This window comes from Habropoda laboriosa, unplaced genomic scaffold (assembly GCF_001263275.1).
Source record: "Habropoda laboriosa isolate 0110345459 unplaced genomic scaffold, ASM126327v1 scaffold2, whole genome shotgun sequence".
Taxonomy (NCBI): Eukaryota; Metazoa; Arthropoda; class Insecta; order Hymenoptera; family Apidae; genus Habropoda; species Habropoda laboriosa.
The window spans coordinates 3268192-3286312 of record NW_017100190.1 but is presented as its reverse complement, the minus strand read 5'-3'; the positions used below and the strand labels follow the sequence as shown (position 1 = coordinate 3286312).

Sequence of the window (18121 nt, the reverse complement as noted above, 5' to 3'; positions counted from 1 at the left end):
CAGACAGCGGCGTCCCCACCGCGATGCGTAGCAAAGAGCGTCTCCCACCATCGCGACGCTGCCGTGGAAGTGGAATAGGTCAGCCGGACGCTCTGAATCAACCTTGTAGTTACGATTATTTCTATACATTTTCAAACTTTCGATTCTTCTGCATACTTTTGCCCACCGGAGTATCACTGTATCTGCCCCACCCAGCGGTATTATTAACACGGAAGGTGTGTACGAAATCGATCGACCACCTTGGAACTTTACATATATATTTTAAATAGCCTCGTGTGCTTGTCCTTAACCATATCTCGACTGTGCACAACGTTCTCCTTATCTTGATTTGGTACACGGTTTTCGAGGTCTTACTTCCCTCTTGTATCTTACGCTGTTCGAGTCGCTGTTGGATTTACTCGATCGTTTATCGTGTATATGTTCTCCAATTAAAATTTGTGCACGTTTGAGTCGAACCTCGTCAACCTTGTTTCGTGAAAATTCGTGGAGAAACTTTCATCCTGATTTGTATAGGAATTTCATGTATTTCTGGAGTAGCCTAAGTTGTACAATTTTTCTCAGTGACGTACCTGATCTGTAGACGTCAACGTAATCGCGCGTTCTACAGACGACAGGTACAGTGCACGTGTCACTGTCCATTAGCGGAAATCATTGCACGCAGGGTGCAATGGAATTTCGGTATTACTTCCTACGTTTCAAAAATATCGAAATATACGGAAATTCGCGTGGGACGATTACACGACAGTGAACACAATCCGCAAATTCGACGTTTTATTCAAACCTAAACATCGTTCACCAACGGACAATCTCAATGGTAGTATTTTTTTATCGGAGTATCTTCCTTATCCGATCTGAGGTAATTACGGTTATAAAGTTCGTCCTCGTGTTTGCTACACCTTGACACAAATGGTTCGAATACCCGGCATCTCGTAGTCGTTAGCGTAGAGTCCTGGAATTCAACGACGCGTCATTCCCTCTCGTCCATGATCTGGATTATACGCGAAATTATATATCCCTCTGAGGCACTGACGTAATCAGACACAATGCAAAGCTTAAGAGCAAACCTCGTCTTCTATGTCTATAAATACGGACACTTACTCAAACATTCTAACTTTTTATCGCCGCTGCTCTCGAGCAACCAAAGGGTTCGTTTCACGGTTAATAGAGTAGCAGGGAAAGTTTACATAGTAAGACCACAACGAAGAGCAACTGGATTCACCCCCCTTCGTATGTGTGTACAGCTCCATAATTAAAATTGAACGGTAAGCAACGTGCAATCGAAGATAGAGGATCACATGTGCACGTGCACACGCGCGGCGACAGAGTACTTGGAGTAATTGAAGTCGGTAACGGGTGTACATTTAATGTGCGTGTACTTGTTGCTCGTTCGCCAGATGTGTGGCTCCCAACGGAGCTCGGTTTCGAAACAACGAGTAGACGACGACCACCCTCAAAGTTGCTGGTTCAGTGTTAATAGATGTAAACGACCAATTCGGGACTCTAGGCTTGAAGGGACTTCTCAATCGGTCGTATCTGTAATCGATTAACGGTCCCACCTGTGGCCGGTGCCGCAGTAGCGCGATATTAATTCACCATGTGGAAATGAGATAGCGTTTCATATCGAAATTAATGTTCCCGCTCGAGCTAAAAGTCCGTTCGATTGTATCCTCCGTGGAAATAGAGGCAATTTTCGTTTTCTTCTTTTTGCGATTAATCTTAGTGTTATCGGAGATACGGTGAGTAAAATTTAATAATTAGGAAAATTGGGAGATTTTGTCATATCCAGATTATCCCTTATGTTTATTAATGTGAAACGAATATTCTCATGTGTGCACTGCTGGTGAAAAATTTGGGATCTCCTGCCAATTTTTATCGATATTAAATCTAATTCTTTATAGATCCGAAATTGACGTGGAGATCAACAGATTGGAATGATAAGAAATTCTTAAACTTTTTTTTCTAGAAATTTTTCTGCAACTTGCAATGGACAGTGATTGCAATAGATGGTGCAAAAATTCATTATTCATTGGGAAATAATGTCCTCGATCTCTTGTCTCGCTCGAGTACTTCTCAAATCTATCCTTTTCTCCCTGACAAAAAAAGAAGTTCGATTACATTGTTGGATTAGTCTAGTGTCTGACATAAAACGCTCGGTTTGCATTGTCAGTCGCTACAACCCCTGTACCTTAATCTATCCGCAATCAAATGGTCACCCATCTCCCTCGGGGGATCGCCCTTTCTTCTTTCATGCTATTTTCTTATCGACTCCTTCAGCCGAGAGGATAACCTGGAATTGCACCGTAGCTACGCCTATCCGGCCAGGCAGAGAGAAATGAAAGGCCTCGGAGTCAAAGGGCACGGACGTATCAGGGAAACAATTTAACTAATGGAACAGTATTGCCCGTGGAAATCTACGATCGTGGTGAACGTGCACCCGCACCTTTTGTACCATATTATCCGCATCTTTCGGCGTTCATGTTGCTCGTTCTTGTTATCGATGCTCGATTCCAATTTCTACCGATGGCGGAAGATTGATATCGGCCAACGTCAGCCAGAGAAAAAGATGTTGTCTCGTAGAGAGGCAATCGAGTCGACGACGTCTATGACTTTTATTGTGTCGAATTTCACTGGTCTATCTTGGTCAGAAAATCAGACACACTTTTCTCGTCTTCTCCCTTTTTTTCTTATATGCAATGATTAAAGGCTCGACTAAATTTTCATGAACGGCTGACACGTGCTCTGACACGAAGTCATTATTAACCCTACTGATCTCATTGTTACAGTCATCTCTTTTCCTATATCCTACCAGCATATGTACATCCAAATATCTTAATTTTTCTCCGTTTTCAAATTCAAACAAAAATCGTAGGAAAAGTTGAGCACGATATCTTGATTGATAACAGCAAGTAGAACGATGACAGTCTCTTAGGGAGGCGAAACAGGGGGACGAGGCAGAGAGATCGTGGGCAAAATTGGCGTCCAAATATTCCGATATCGATGGCAGAGTGATCAGGCGGATCGAAGGGGGACGATATTACAGTGGCGTGTCTCTAGTCCGTGTTTGAGTTCCACTGCGATATGAATGTCTCCCCATGGGGGTGTCGTCGCATATCGATTGGTATGAGGTGCCAGCTACGCGTACATGTACGTATATATGCCTTACTATGTGTATGTACGTCCCGTTTGAAATGGCCCTATATGTCGTAACGTGAATTTCGTGGGAACTGTAGCTACGAAACGGAGGGAGTGAACCGTGAATCGTGTTCTGACCGATGACACAGTCACCATCACTTCTCCGCGATAATGGTGTCGGTCGGGAACACTTGTCACGTGCCTGCATTAGACTACGTCATGCTTTCTGAACCTACAACTCACGCGAACCTCTCTCCGCTGCTATCTAACGTTACTTCTCCTTTCGAATATTAACCATCGTTACGTTCAAAAATGTCGAAGAATTTTTTGTTAGCGTAAAGAATGTTCCATACCCTTCGATGCAACCCCTAACCGTGATAGCCTAGCTGGAAAGACCTTCGAAGATAGGATCTAACAGATAAATCTCCCTCCCCCAATCGCCATTACCCTAAGCCGCCTTTTAATGAGCAGTTGCTCGATCGAAGAGATAGTATTCCATTATCACCACGCCTAAATAACCGTAACCAACGGCAAACTCCATTTATCGAAACGAAAATAACAAACACCGTGCCGTGCACGACGTTTCCACGAATTCGATTGCAAAAGGGAAAAGAGGATAAAACGAATTGCTCACAGAGAGAGTGTATTTACGTGGGGTTCCTTAAGCCTCGTCTTTTATTTCGTACAGCGGCGATGTTTGTCAAGCAACTTGAGCCCCAAAGACCGTCTTCCCGGCACGAGTTCTATTTCCCTTCGAATCCCGTGTTTCTTTTTATCAGGCGAAAGAAAAAAAAGAAAAACAAATGTGAACCTTTTGACGTCGAAAGGTGTGTTTCCAGTACTCTTCGAGCACCACGTATCGAGATGCGTGAAAGTATCGTAGCGGCGCTCATCGTGCAAACGAGGCGCGAAAAATCGAGGTGTATCCTGACTACGGAACGACGAGTCGCACAGTCAGTTCGATATTGCCAGGGGGTGGAGGGTGGTCTTAATGCATTTGTCGAGGTAGCTATGGTACGCATCACCAGGCACCCTTTCTGCAAGCTCAGCATGCCCTCTCCCTCCGTCCCCTTTCTTCTTCTCGCTTCTTCCTCTTCTCTTTTTGTCTCCTCCAGCCCCTGTATCATCCTTCCTTTTCCATCTTTCGCCTGCTCTTTCAATCGATGCAGAGATCTCTCTCGCTGTTTGCTTCGTATAACCCTTTCTCCTTCTTCTCTCTCTCTCTCTCTCTCTCTATTTATATTTTATCTTTCTTTTATCTCGATGATCTTTTTTACTCCTCTCATTCTCTCGCTCGATCTGTATTTTCGTTTAATTCAAGACTTTCTTCCCGCGCCTACTTCTTCTTCTTAAACATTTTCTTCGTTCACCTGTCTTCCCTTTGTCTCTCCCTTCTTTGCATCCCCTCTCCATCGCTGTAAGTCTCTTTCTCTTGAACTCCCCGCTCCCGGGAGTATAATGGCTCTAAAACGAAACGGCCGAGTCTCCCCCCTAGCTTTAATCTCTTAACGGGCAAACGACAAAAAAATATCATTCGTATTCTTCTTGGGAGACGGACAGAGGCTGTCTGGCCCGATCAATTAAGAGATTGCCTTGTCTACGACAATTATCCGGATTAACCGGTGAACGGAGTTGCGGATTAGCGGAACATCCGTCCCCTCCGTCCAGAAATTTTCCTGCTTGAAACATTGAAATTATCGTTAACCAACAGCTGAAACTTTATCCACGATATTTGTCCGGGATTGTAAAACACGAGACTATATGTATGTATCCCAATAGATCACACCTAATATTTCGATTATACAAGAACACGCTCGTTTACTAATCGGTTGTGTAACAATTCCACGTGCACACGGGGGCTTTATTTAAATGAACACACTGGTCCGCGATGATTTTTCCCCTCTCCGGTTAGAAAACAGGTCAAACCAGTCTCTATTCAATCTCTTTTTAATCCCACTGTCGAAACATAGACTGCAAAGTAAACCATTTTATACGATCTCCGGATTCCAAGAGGTGCTATGAATATTTATCAACGAACACAACACAGGATATTTGGATAGTTTTAAGACGTTTCAGCAAGTAGAGTTCCCCCCTGTCGATGCAGGTTATCTCCCTGGTGTTTGACTAATCGAATGAGGAAGAAAACGGCAGTCGAGTAATCGAATATTCTCCAAGGATCGTCCCCGACGCGACGTCCGGCTGTTTCGTTCTCCAGTTTCGTTACTTTCAAATTCTCGCCGGCGTCGCGGCGGCTACGACGACGCGCTCTCGGGAGCACTTAGAAAATCGATAAGCCCTGGCTCACTTGATCCGCCGTTGGCTGCTGCCAGGCCATATCTTGATTAAAATCAGTGCCGCCCTGCACACTCTCCTTTCTTCACCCTTCTCCCGCTCTGATCCACCCCTCGCCGATGAATCCGGTTAGTCTCGTTAACGTCTTAAGTCACCGTGCCTCTCCTCCTTCCTTCCTTCTCCTCTTCCTCCTTCTCCTTCTTCTCCTTGAACAACGCCACTTTCTCCTTTCGAGGACAATGGAACCATCATCGAGCTTCCTCGAAAACTTGCACCGCCACTTCTGTCCCGACGCGTGCCAGATAAAATCGTCCAAACGCCCTCCTCAAACCAGCCCTGATTAAACGGAAGCGTCCAGGGAGTGTACACTTTGTCATTAGGATCTTTACTTTCCGCGATTCTCTCCTTGCTGTGTTTGTCACTTTCCAACATTTTTCTCTTTCCATCGACTTTCTCCGCCGGAGAGATTGAAACGCTGATAGCTCTTTTAGGGAACGTTCCTCACCGTTCCAAGTGGTTTCAAATGTTCCTTGTAGTTTCATGGTGGGATAGTTTACTGGACGAAGTCTATTTGGTCGATGAAAGAACGTGGTCACTTTCTAGTTTCATAACTTTTTTTTTTTTTTTCTTTTTTTGGCGAAACGATAATGACGTTACTATGAAATTTTGGTGTTTCCATAAAACATTTTTTCGTGTTATTGTCACATTTTATTGAAAACCGATTCCCTTCCATGTCTTAAATTTCACAGTGAGATACCTCACACTTTAATGGGCCACAGGATGATACTGAACGTGTCAAGTGTTCTGTAATATATAAGCCACTCAGAAGCCAAAATGACTAACTCCGTCAAATAAAATAAAAATTTCTCTTGTTTACGAGGTGTTAAGCGCCAAGCATGTGCTTTAATACTAAAATTCGAGGAATCTAAAAAAGTAGAGTTAATCATTCTGGCTTCCGAATGACTCGTATTCGTGTCTCCTTTTACGAAACAACTTATTCTATCATTTAAAAATTCCTCACACTCCTATCGCCGTGTCGAAAGCAAAAATATCTCAGCAACCGTTTCACACCTGTGTCGAGGAGTGTAAACCGATTCCCTCCTATGATAGATGTTCCCGTCGTGATCGTATACCGATACGCAAGTATATAGTACCTGTTCCTCTGGCCCTTTCCACGATCTCACGGTGTCTCGTTTGTTGTCGAACCAGACCAGCCTGAAAGTGAAAGTGCAACGCGTTTGTAGGTCTAGTCGGTCACGTAGCGATCCGGTAGGAAACGGCTGGCTGGTTCTCGCATGTAAAATCGGATCGCGTTTCATTTTTTGTGGTCTGATTATCCGGTGTTATTTCTGACCGGGGTTAAATCGGTCTCACGAAACGGCGCGGCGCGCTGCCCATTACAAAATCGACGAGAACATTTCGCTCGAGTACCTCGGCGCAACTCTGTACCGTGAGCTGTATAAACAGGCGTTAATTGAAACTTTAAATTAGAATGCATTGTGTGACGTAACTTATTGCACAACGAGTGCAACTGTTAACGCTTGTTGCGATAAAAAAGAGAGAGAGAAAAAGAAAAGAGAAGAACGGTTAACGAATGTATGAATCACGCGGTTGTTTGTATTATAATCAGAAAGGATGAACGTCGATTAGAAATACTGGAAAGGTTGGCTAATTATCTTTGAACCTTGAACAGAACGATGCACCTTTTCGCATCCTGTTTACACGCGTGTGGCTGTATATAGAATGTGAAAATTGAAACGGGATCGGTTTACGGTATTTCTCATTTGCATAATTGCACGATACAAGAGACTCTGTCGATTCTACGACGGAACAAAGGAGGCATTGGTTTGCTAATTGATTCTCCAATTAGGTTACCTTCACTCTCGTGAAAACGGATACCTAGTTTTCTCCTTTTCTTTTATTTTTTCGTCGAATTACATATAAAGACAATAGATCGCGTTTCCTCTAGTGGCTTCGTACCGCGAACAGGCCTAGAAAAAACAGGAGATCGGATCTTTTCTTTTCTTCTCGTTTCCGTCAGTTGTAATTTACAATTTGAAATAAATACGTCGCCGGGAGCGGGGATAGTTGGGAGTATCAGAAAGGCGCGACGCGGCTTCTTTAAGAGCGAAGTAACAAGAGAATTTCTCAAGACTTTTCTCGTTAAATGTCCGCCCGGAGGCACGTAAAGCCAGGCGAAGCCATAAAAACCATCGGTTTCTCGCCGCGACGAAAAAACATTTGCTTCTAATTAATTCGCTGGAAGTTGGAACGTAAATGGTAGGTGGAGTTGTCGCCGCAGAACGTCGATAGAAATTTCTATCAAATTGCTGGAATATCTTGACCATTTTCGTCCTTAGATCTCACGTGTTTTGTGTCCAACGCTGCACAATGTGTACAAACATCGTTACAGCCCTATAAAACTGCAATTATTGCATAAAGACGTTCTTAATCTAACACTGGAACTACGAGGGTAGACGGAATTTTCTTTCAGAACGTTTTCCGAAGAAGAAAAAAGGAGAACATTCGCGATCCTTTAATTTCACGGTCGTTCGCGGTGCGTCGCTCGCATGGTATCGCGAGATAACGAGTGAATTTTTTTACGACTCTCCTCATTAAACGAGTGCCCGGGGCCAAGGGAGCCGTGGATCCGTTGAATCCGATCGAAAGAGCAAAGACCATCGGCGCCAGAAGGTAACGAACCCTGACTCTCCCATCCAGTCGGCTGCAATTGTGTATTTGGAGCACATGCAATATGCTTTGTGCCATCCAGTGCCCGGGGGCTAAGGTATTCCCCGCAGTGGCCCAGTGGAAGCTCCGGCTAAGACCGACGTGTGCCAGGGTTGAAGAGACAGAGAAGGAGAGCGAGGGAGAGACAGGGAGAGACTTATTCGAAGGTCCTATGCACGATCCACAGAGTCTCATCGGCGGACACGGATAGGACGAGGAAGCTGTAGCATAGAGGAGGAAGAGGAAAGGGTGAAGGGAAGAAACCGCGGCTAGGCGATGTTTACTCCGCTCAAATGTTGACCGAAGTCCCTTCACCACTCCGGGATCATATCCTGCTTTCAGACGAACCTCTCAAGACACACACACACACATATACTAGGTCCACGCTAAGATGCCCGTCACGAGTTCCAGTTGAGCATCAACAATAGGAAGTTTCGCGAGTGAGGAGACACGAGGAACACGTAAATAGGTGTACAATCAACGCGATCGACATCGTTGAATCGATGTTGAAGAGCCGACCGGAGTCCGTTGAACCTGACGATGTATCGGGTCGAGTCAGCTAGACTGAAGATGCTCTACCGTTCACGCAGCCTTTAAAGTAGCCAGCAACCCGTCAACGTCGTCGCGTTGCGTTAATTCGTCCCGGTGATTATGGATCCATTAGCGTGGCAGCCAACAAATAGCACGGTACAATCCAATAACCGTCGCGGCCCATAATAAAAGGGGAGGCAGTTTAAGCACCAGTCGGGGGTAGTTTAGGTGGTGACGCGTACCAACTCGTCCAATACATGCACTTTAACTGTGTGACGGTGTTTACTAGTAGATATGCCGATCAGGGGTCCCATGTACCCCTGATCCCTTACTTTTCTCTGTCTCCCTCTTCTGCTCCTCCTATTTGTTCCGTTTGTTCTCTCCCTCTCCTTCGCTCACTCTCTTTCACTCTTTCTCTCACTCTTCGACGCACTGGTGTATTCCTATTTCCGTCTCTTTCTCCATTCCAACGCCATTCCACGGCCGATGTCGTGCGCTGCGGCCGCGCGGAGAAGGGCGACATCCCCCAATACCGGCCAGATAGCGATCACAACGTTCATTGTCGCATCACCGTAATATCCTGCTATGTTCATGGGGAGCGCGGGGAACTCCATGACGAGGAGGACCGCTCGAGAAGAACGGAACCTCGTCGTTCACCAATACAACCGCGATAGAACGGGGTGAATGGGGACTAAAGGAGGGGTTGGACTAAAAGCCTCGAGTCTGCGTTTCGTTCGGTTGAACACCGCTGCCGCCGCGCCACCGACGTGTTAATTATCCCCTGGTCGGTGTTTCACGCCGGGCAAAAATCGCGGCAGCAAGTTGGACGTGTTCAATGGAAATTAATTGGAAGCTGGACCTTAGCCGCGGCGCGCTCCGCCGTTTCCATACGATAACGACGTTTCCAGGTTTTTCAGGACGACACGTCCACACGATTGTACGAAAATACGATTTAATCGAGGTATCCGCGGATTGGTATTTAATGGAACAGCGAGATACATTATTGTATTAGCTCGACGTTCGATATTTAATTCATCGGGACGTCCATTTTGGATATTAGAAATTTCATTAATACATCGGCTGTTACATATTTTTTTGAATTTCAAAGAAATACTTGGGGAAAAGATCGCAAAGTCGATTTTTTTGACACTTCTAGACCATAATACCCCCTTAACGTAACGCACGAAGATCTCGTTGAAAGGTACAACCCCGTGAATTGGAAATTTTCGAGGGAAAACGCGCGATTTTTACGGGATCGAATATTTATCAGGAAAATAGGCTGTAGGTGATAAACGATCGAGGTCGTATTTCAAGATCGAATTTGGTTATTTAAAATATAAAATTGTTTATTACTCGTTGGGCGAGAATTTGCGTGCGAGAATGAGCGGACAGGGACGATTTATCCGGTTGTTAAAAATACACGTATACCCCAACGAATGGATGTATGTGTGTGTGTGTGCGTACGTCCTAAATCCAAAATTCCGATCGAACCATTAAGCCGATTGCGACGAGATTTGAAGGGAAATTCATGCATTCGAAGCGCACGGAATAAGAAGATTTGCAGGGTATCGGTTTTTTCGCCCAAAAAATATCAACGATCGAAACCTACCTCTAACGCTTGTCAGCCTGTGTGCTGGAATCTACGCATGAAATGTTACACATTCGTTCTGTTAAAATATCTTCAGATATAAAAAAAGAAAAATTTAATCAAATATATTCAGACATATTTTCTTTATTAAAAATTATCAACAGAGGTAAACAAATATTGAAATAGATGTTTCAGTAAGGCTGTTTAGGTAAACGCGTTAACAGTGTAACCAATTACACCACGATCCACGCAGCGTCGGTCTTTCGGACGCGTATTCGGTACTTACAGGGTAGTGTGCTTCGTCGAAGTCGATACGCGCCATTTCGCACAATTTCTAAGTCCCATCGATCGCGTGGGAATACCGTAAAGCAGTTCTATCGACTGATTACTCTTCGATATCAATCCAAACGCAGTCCACTACTTCTAGAAATGTTCCTTCTTCACTTTAGTCTTTCATTTGTTATTTTATCACTAAAGTTGCATCTCATTCTACCTCCTACGCTTGGAACGAAGTGTATTGCGTTCATTGACAACACTATTGTGGAATATAACACTACAGAATCCCATGAATTGTTATTCCTCCTCAAAGAAGACAGACAAAACTAATTTGATCCCTGGAGTTCCATAAGGAAGTGACCCCATTCTATCTCTCACGCTTGGAATGAAGTGTACTACACTCATTGGCAACACTATTATGGAACGTGACACTACAGAATCCCCTGAATTCTCATTCCTTCTCAAAGAAGACAGACGAAACTAATTTGATCCCTGGAGATCCATAAACAAGTGCCCTCATTCTATCTCTTACGCTTGGAATGAAGTGTACTACACTCATTGACAACACTATTATGGAATGTGACACTACAGAATCCCCTGAATTCTCATTCATTCTCAAAGAAGACAGACGAAACTAATTTGATCCCTGGAGTTCCATAAACTAGATTCCTCAGTCCATCTTCTACACTTCGAGTGAAGTGTACTACGCTCACAGACAACATTATCATGAAATATAACACTACAGAATCCCCTGAACGTTCCTCCCTTCACGAATAAGACAGACGAAAACAAATTGAATTCCAACATCGTAGTCTTCCGACGGCCGCCAGTAAAACCGGAAATAAATCCTATCCATCGCGAGCAATCTCGCGAAATCCGTTTCCCTCGGCTCGCAGCCTCTTGGACTGTTAAACGCAACCGCTAATCTCGAGGTGGATGGAGGGCCGCTTTTAAGACGATCGGTTCCGCGTCTGAATCCCACTGCCGCGATGATTTTTACTGCCACACAGAGCGGGGCGGCTCTCTTCCTCGATCTATTCGCTCGTCCGACTTTATGGGGGCCTGTCGAGCAAATGAAATGAAATTCATGCAAATCGCGCGGCACGGCCGACCGGTTCGCCAGCCGCTTTTGTATCGGGGCGGCGATGCGTCCAACCTATATCACGAGGGTGAAACCGTGCTTCCCCCTTTTGCAGCCGCGAGCGTACAGCACGCCACGAATGAAGTCCCGACCGCTACCACCGCCGCGCCTTTTCGCGGTTTACGATCATTTAGGCTTGATTTACCATCACCGGAGAATTTTATCCCCTTCCTCTACCTGCACACATTTAATTAGACGCGAGATATTTCATTCTTCTAAATTACACAGCGATTATTAGAACGTACGAAATGTATTTTAAGTGACACGTTGAATCGTGATAAATTGATCAGAGAGATGAACGAATTGATCACATCGATGGTTTTTTCTACAGGTCATGCAAACAGGGGACACGCGAATTACGGGAAACCAATTGGAAATCTAACGAAATACGCTCATAAAATCAATGGAGAAGCGTACGTCGTGGACGACACGACGATATTCATTAAAGGATTCTCGTACGATGGAACCGGACCGGACGCATACTTCTGGGTAGGGAACAGTACCAAGCCCGATCCACAGGGCTACATCGTCCCGTATCCGGAAATAGAAAAGGGCAGGTAAGAAGTAACAGAAATCTCTAAAAACCTTCTCATCTCGCTTTCCCCCCTAGCATTTTTCCATGTCTTCTTTTCAAACGTAAGACCCAAACCGAGTACCCCATTCTCGCACGAATAAGCAAGCAGCAAGAGAAGAAGAAAAAAAGGAGGAAAGAAAGAAAGAATAAGAAAAGAACCGTGGAATGGTGTTGCGTATGCGGTCAGGCTTGACGCGTGATAAAAACGTGGAAAAGAAGAGGAAGGGAAGAAAAGAGAGGGTGGACGTAAGCGGCATACCGTAACCAAGGGATGAAATGAAACTCAAAGAGCTTGTTGTGTGCGTCGAAGGGGTAGTCGGGGATGGTGAAAAGGGGGCGTGGAACGGGGGGATGAAAGCAGACGGAAGGCTGGACGAATGGATCGCGGGGGTGCAGTTAATAAAACGGGAATTATACGGCGATCTCGTTCGGATTTGGTCCGCGCGAGCACTTTATTACGTTTCGACTCCGCTGCCTTGCCACTTGTCTCTCTTTGCTTCTCTATCCCCCGTCTAGATTCGATGAAAAAGTCGTAAACACTGTCTGAGACCGACTTCTTCTTCTTTCTTCCTTCTATCGGTGTGTCGGCTTTTTCGAAGGCTGGAGAACACAGAGATACCTTCTCTATAGCTTAGATAGATAGAAAAGTCTCGCGTCGCGGTACAATAATGATGTTCGATTCTGGCGGATCCAATTGAACGGTGATTATTAGAGGACGATGCTATTAGAAGTATTTGTTCCTGTTCGCCGGGGCGTGCACCACGTTTCGAAACGACAGGCTCGAACTGCGGATCGATACGCGACTTTGTTTGCCGAAATCGTCGACTCGTCGTCGTCTGTCGGCCGAACGGGTAGGCCGATCGATGAGCTATGCGCGATCTCGCCCGGTGAAAAACTGGTCAGCGGAAAAGCGCGTGGTATTATTAGAGTAGTTACCGGCACAATGGAACACGCTCGATCCTTCAGGCCTCTTTTTTTCTTTTTGTTGCCTGTTCAATCCGCACAGGGACCCGGTGGTGCTTAAAATGTACAACGATACGGACATCATTCTGAAGCTGCCTGACGGAATGCGGATACGGGACATCAACTGGCTGAGCGTTTGGTGTCGTCGATTTACCGTGAGTGAACACTGAACTTTCAACGTTTCTTTTATCATGCGTATATGCACACTGTCATTTTCGAGCACTGTGCGTTGGTAGTTGGGAATTTGAGAAAGATTTGACAGATCTTTCGTTTTTTTGAAACGAAGCAAATTGCAATCCTTACAGTATTAATTTCAAATTTTATGAACAATTAGTAGGAGATTCCATATTGGTGTAAGTTGACAAGCGACGTCAAATTTTTGGTAGTGTATACAACCACTCCAAATAATATATAAAATACAGGGTGTTTCCTTTATAATTTCCTATATAGTGAAAGTAAAAAAGAAAAACGATTAAAGCAGCTTTCTTTAGGAGATACCAAGATAATCTTTGCAATATTTCGAAGAATTATTCCAAGTGATAAAATTGTACAAATCGTCTGAGCAAACTGAAACGACACTACCTGCACCTTCGCCATTTATATATAAATTTTACGACGTCTCGTTGAGTACGATGATAAAATGAGAAAATCCTGTGTAATCTGGCGCGAGGCATTTCCAATAAATTTGTGCGACATACTCCGGCCGGCTGGCCTAGGCGGAGAGAAGACGCGAAGCCACCCCGTGGCGAGGCGTTTTATTCGAAACCCCACGATGCGCGGAGAATAGAGATAACTTGATTTTTGAGGAGGTCCATGGGCCACCCTATCGGACGTGCATTCGTGGTCAATGGTGCGTGTCAGATGGATACGGAAGCCGAGATCAGGGGCGTGTTGCACGCGTTTTCGTTGCACGCACCTAAGCGTGCATTTAAGTCGTTTCCCCTTCAACGTCCTACCCTCTTCCTTTATTTTTTCCGGCCGATTTGGAATCACCGGCTTCACACCGGAGACATTAATCGTGTGACTTTTTCCCCTTCGTAAAATCTTTTTAGTAATACTTTATTCAACCTAACTGTTTAGATAAAAACAAAAAGAAGGTGACTTGGTTTTCACGTTTCACTCCAGCGACGAGACTTCGTTTTAAAAAATTCGTACGATTTTTACATACATATTTTACGGTGCGATAGCCTGCCGTAAAGAAGGGAGTATCGTAGAGCTTAATAAATCTGTCCATCCCTTTCACGGTCCACCCTCTTGCACGCCCACTCGCTTACCCACAAATCCAGGAGCGGTCCGGTCGGTCGCACAAAAGTCAGTATCGCTTGCTGGAAATTTCAGAGGGACGGAAGGGCGATAGTGGAGAGGGAGGAAGGTTTGAAACGAGCATATCGACGGTGGAGAGCGAAGCTTTTGCTCTTATATTAGGAGGGCTTTAATATCGAAGTCTGAGGGGTGCTCCCATACCGTGACAACCCTCCATCAGACACGCTCTGTCACCGCAAAACGCGCTGTCCGCCGCCTATGCTTCGTTCTACAGGGTGTCCCGTTACGATCCGCCCGGTAAGTGATCGTCGAGCCTTTTCGTATAAATCGATCCTTCTCTCTTTTTCTCTATCTCTCTGCCGCGTTGAGTGCACCGATCAGGGATGTGAGTGGAAGCCAGACCAGTCAGTCTCGACAAGGGAGACGGGGAGAACTAGATGAATGTACGATCGTGATTTTACGATAGGAATATAGAAAAGGGCTCTTGTGACGTTCCGAGGAACGATGCCACCCTGTGACAGATTATAGAAAGGCTACCTATCTATTCTACAATTTTTTATCGTCGAATTTTATATTAAACCTTGCAAACGTCGATAGTTATTTCCCTGTTATATTCAATTTCTGTACTACTACCAAAAATCTCAGCTCTCCCCAGAAGCTCTGTTGTTTCCCTGTACTCCTCCATCTATTCGCTATTCACAGAGAACTCGAAGACTCTGATAACCTATCTATTGAACAGTTTATCGTCGAATTTTATATGAAATCTTGCAAAAGTCGATAGTTATTTGTCTATCACTCAAGAGTAGGTGTATTAAATTTCTATAAACTCCGAGAGGAACCCTTTCTCGGTACACCCTGTTCATCTTACAAGTACCAAAAATCTCAGCTCTCCCCAGAAGCTCCGTTGTTTCCCTCCGATACGTACTCCTCCGTCTGTTCGCGATTCACAGAGGACTCGAAGAGTTTGATAGTGGGGTGTACCGATTTCTCTCACTCTCTCTCTCTCTCTCTGACGATGGGGTTGTACGATACACACAAGGGTAGACGTAGGTTTTGCTTGGGTATCTGTTAGACAGGAGCTGTCTGTCAGTCGGCACACCCTCGCGTTACGACGAAGGATGTATTGTCGGAATAAGCCTTCTTCTTGTTCCGCTTTTCCTTCCTTCCCCCTTCCACGTTCAGGTAGCACCGCCTCGGCTCCAGGATTCCTTTTCAAAAGGACTCCCAACAGAGAGATATCCTTGCTTGATATCAAACCACCGCTCAATGGACCACTGATTCAGATAGGATTTAGTAATTTTTTTTTCCACCGTCCGTCGCCCCCTTCGCCTCGACCAACGTCCAAAACGGTCTCGCCACTTTTGCACACGATCAGGGGAAGCCTCTCTGACTCCCAGGATCTTATCCCGCAGGGCTTCCTCGGGGAATCCAAAACGTTCAAACCGTTGATCGGTCTTTCATCTCGCGCACTCCCACTCTTTTCTTCCTGCTTTACTGCTGACCCTTGGGAAAAACTCTGTTTGACCACTGTTCAGGGTGCAGCGGTGAAAGAAAGAAAGCCGGATGACCAACGAAGAATCCTGATTCCTCTTTCAGATATAGAAAAGATCCCCTTTTCGTGGCGTCGAATGCACGAAATTTCATCTGATTAACTGTACCAGTTAACGATACACACAGAACAGCCTCTCGATATTGCGTTTCATCGGTGACAATAGCGAAAGAAAGAGGATTACCGACGGAAGACATAGAAAAAATGAATTTCTACGGTGTCCCAATGCGTTAATCTACCTTTTGAAATTTCGTTCGAGCAAGTAGGAGAACGTACACTCGCTAAAAGGGAAAGATATAAATGCCTACACCAGTTCGGTACCAAGAGATACTCGTTTCACTTTGTGGCTGACCAGTGAGCGGCTGAAACTACTGCGACATGCGGAATGCGCGACGTGCACACACCGCATTGGATGTGCAAGGATCGCGCGGGAACATGGAAAGAAGAGGAGGGAAGGGAAGAAAAAAAAAGGAACATCGAATCGCTTTATCCGTGAATCTCGTACGTGCCTTCCGCATTATGAGCGCGGTTCGTGCTGCGCGAATTTAATCTTCGTTCGTATCTTTCGCGCGATTACCGCGTGCAGTGCCATGTAAAAAGCGACGTTAAACGGTGTGGCGCAATTACAATTTCGTTCCGAGGTTTTTCTCGTTAATGAAATTGCTGTTTGACATACATAAATTATAATTATTTTAAGAGACGGTGCATTTATTATCGTTAACGTTCGAACCGAAAGATACCGAAAGATATTTACAACAGCGTGTTTCTTTCAATTGGTTCTCGATTCACTCCTCCCTCTCTCTCTTTCTCGTATGCAGATTTGTATAGATATCTCACAGGCGCGTTTAAATTCTATCGGTTTGGGGCGACTGTGGGTATCGCCTAAGAAGAAGCAGCGGTTTTCGGCGATGGTTGTGTTTTAACCGGAAGGAGAAAGGGTCGTCCTGTGGGCGTGTCACGGCATTTGCATCTGAATTCTCCGTCTCTTTCCACGAACACTGGAGTTAATTAAACGCCTCATAGTTTTCGGGGCGGGATGACGAAGTACGACTGCTTGTGGCACCAAGTGGACGATCCCAGCCCGCGGGGAACGTCAATTAATAACCGTTTCGAAACGGATTTTATACACGTGCATCGTACGGAGTTTCTGAAATAGGGCTCTTAACGAGCTTATCTTTATTCCTTAAAAAAAAAAGTAATAATAATTCTACCGTTGATAATAAAATAAGTAAATGTATACACGCGTATTTTGTCGTATTGAAATGAAATTTTACGACACGACGTTTCGAAGCTGGGAAAAAATCAATGGACAAAAGTGAAAAAAAAGAAAGAAGAGTAGGGTACACCGTATATCGCGTGTTTATTGAAAAAATATTGTCACAGATTACGCGGTCTTTGCGACGGGGAAACGCGCGCGGGGACGAAAACACGAGCAAAAGCATCTCTCTCTTTTTCTCTCTCTCGTATAAATCGTTTGCATTGGCAGTATTTATTGTGCCGAAGCGGCGAATGTTTTCCAGTCACGTTGAAGGACTTCTCGGGAAACATTCCATGGAATTCCCGTTTCGCTCTTTCCAGTCGGTAGACGCTAATCGTCGATCGGAAACCGGTAATATCGTCTCCAAACAATATTTTACAACTGGGACGATCGTTAAATGACCTACACATCTGCATACGTACGCATCAAGAGAGAGAGAAATATTCGCAAACACGATATCGTATTTTGCATCCCGAACTGTGTCCAAAATATTTTCATTAATTTCGCCTGGTTTAATGGGATCGGTTGAAATTTAGGAAAACAACGATCGTGCTAGATATACGTTGAGATTAAAAAACAAAAGGTAACTCTCTCTGTGTACGTGTACGAGAAAACAGAAACTTCGATATCTCGCGTAATTCAAGTGCCGTTATTAATTCAAAACTTTCAAATTCAATTTCAACATTTTACCAACGAAACTTTTTTTCCAAATATTTCATACATACACAATTATTCGCCCGTTAATACTTGATACTCTAATTGCAGAAACCGTATTAACGATGGTTGCAGACCAACGAATTAACGACTCTAACGTAACGTAATTG

At 44.7% G+C, this 18121-nt stretch overlaps 1 protein-coding gene across 1 annotated transcript in view; it reads left to right on the top strand.

The window, feature by feature from the left end:
* The window catches only part of LOC108580061 (protein Skeletor, isoforms B/C), a 38572-nt gene that overhangs the window by 5049 nt on the left and 15402 nt on the right, over nt 1-18121 (top strand). The window contains exons 2-3 of the mRNA XM_017943720.1: nt 12022-12247; nt 13271-13382. Of these exons, the coding sequence (XP_017799209.1) occupies nt 12022-12247; nt 13271-13382 (338 nt within the window). The remainder of the gene's footprint in view (nt 1-12021; nt 12248-13270; nt 13383-18121) is intronic.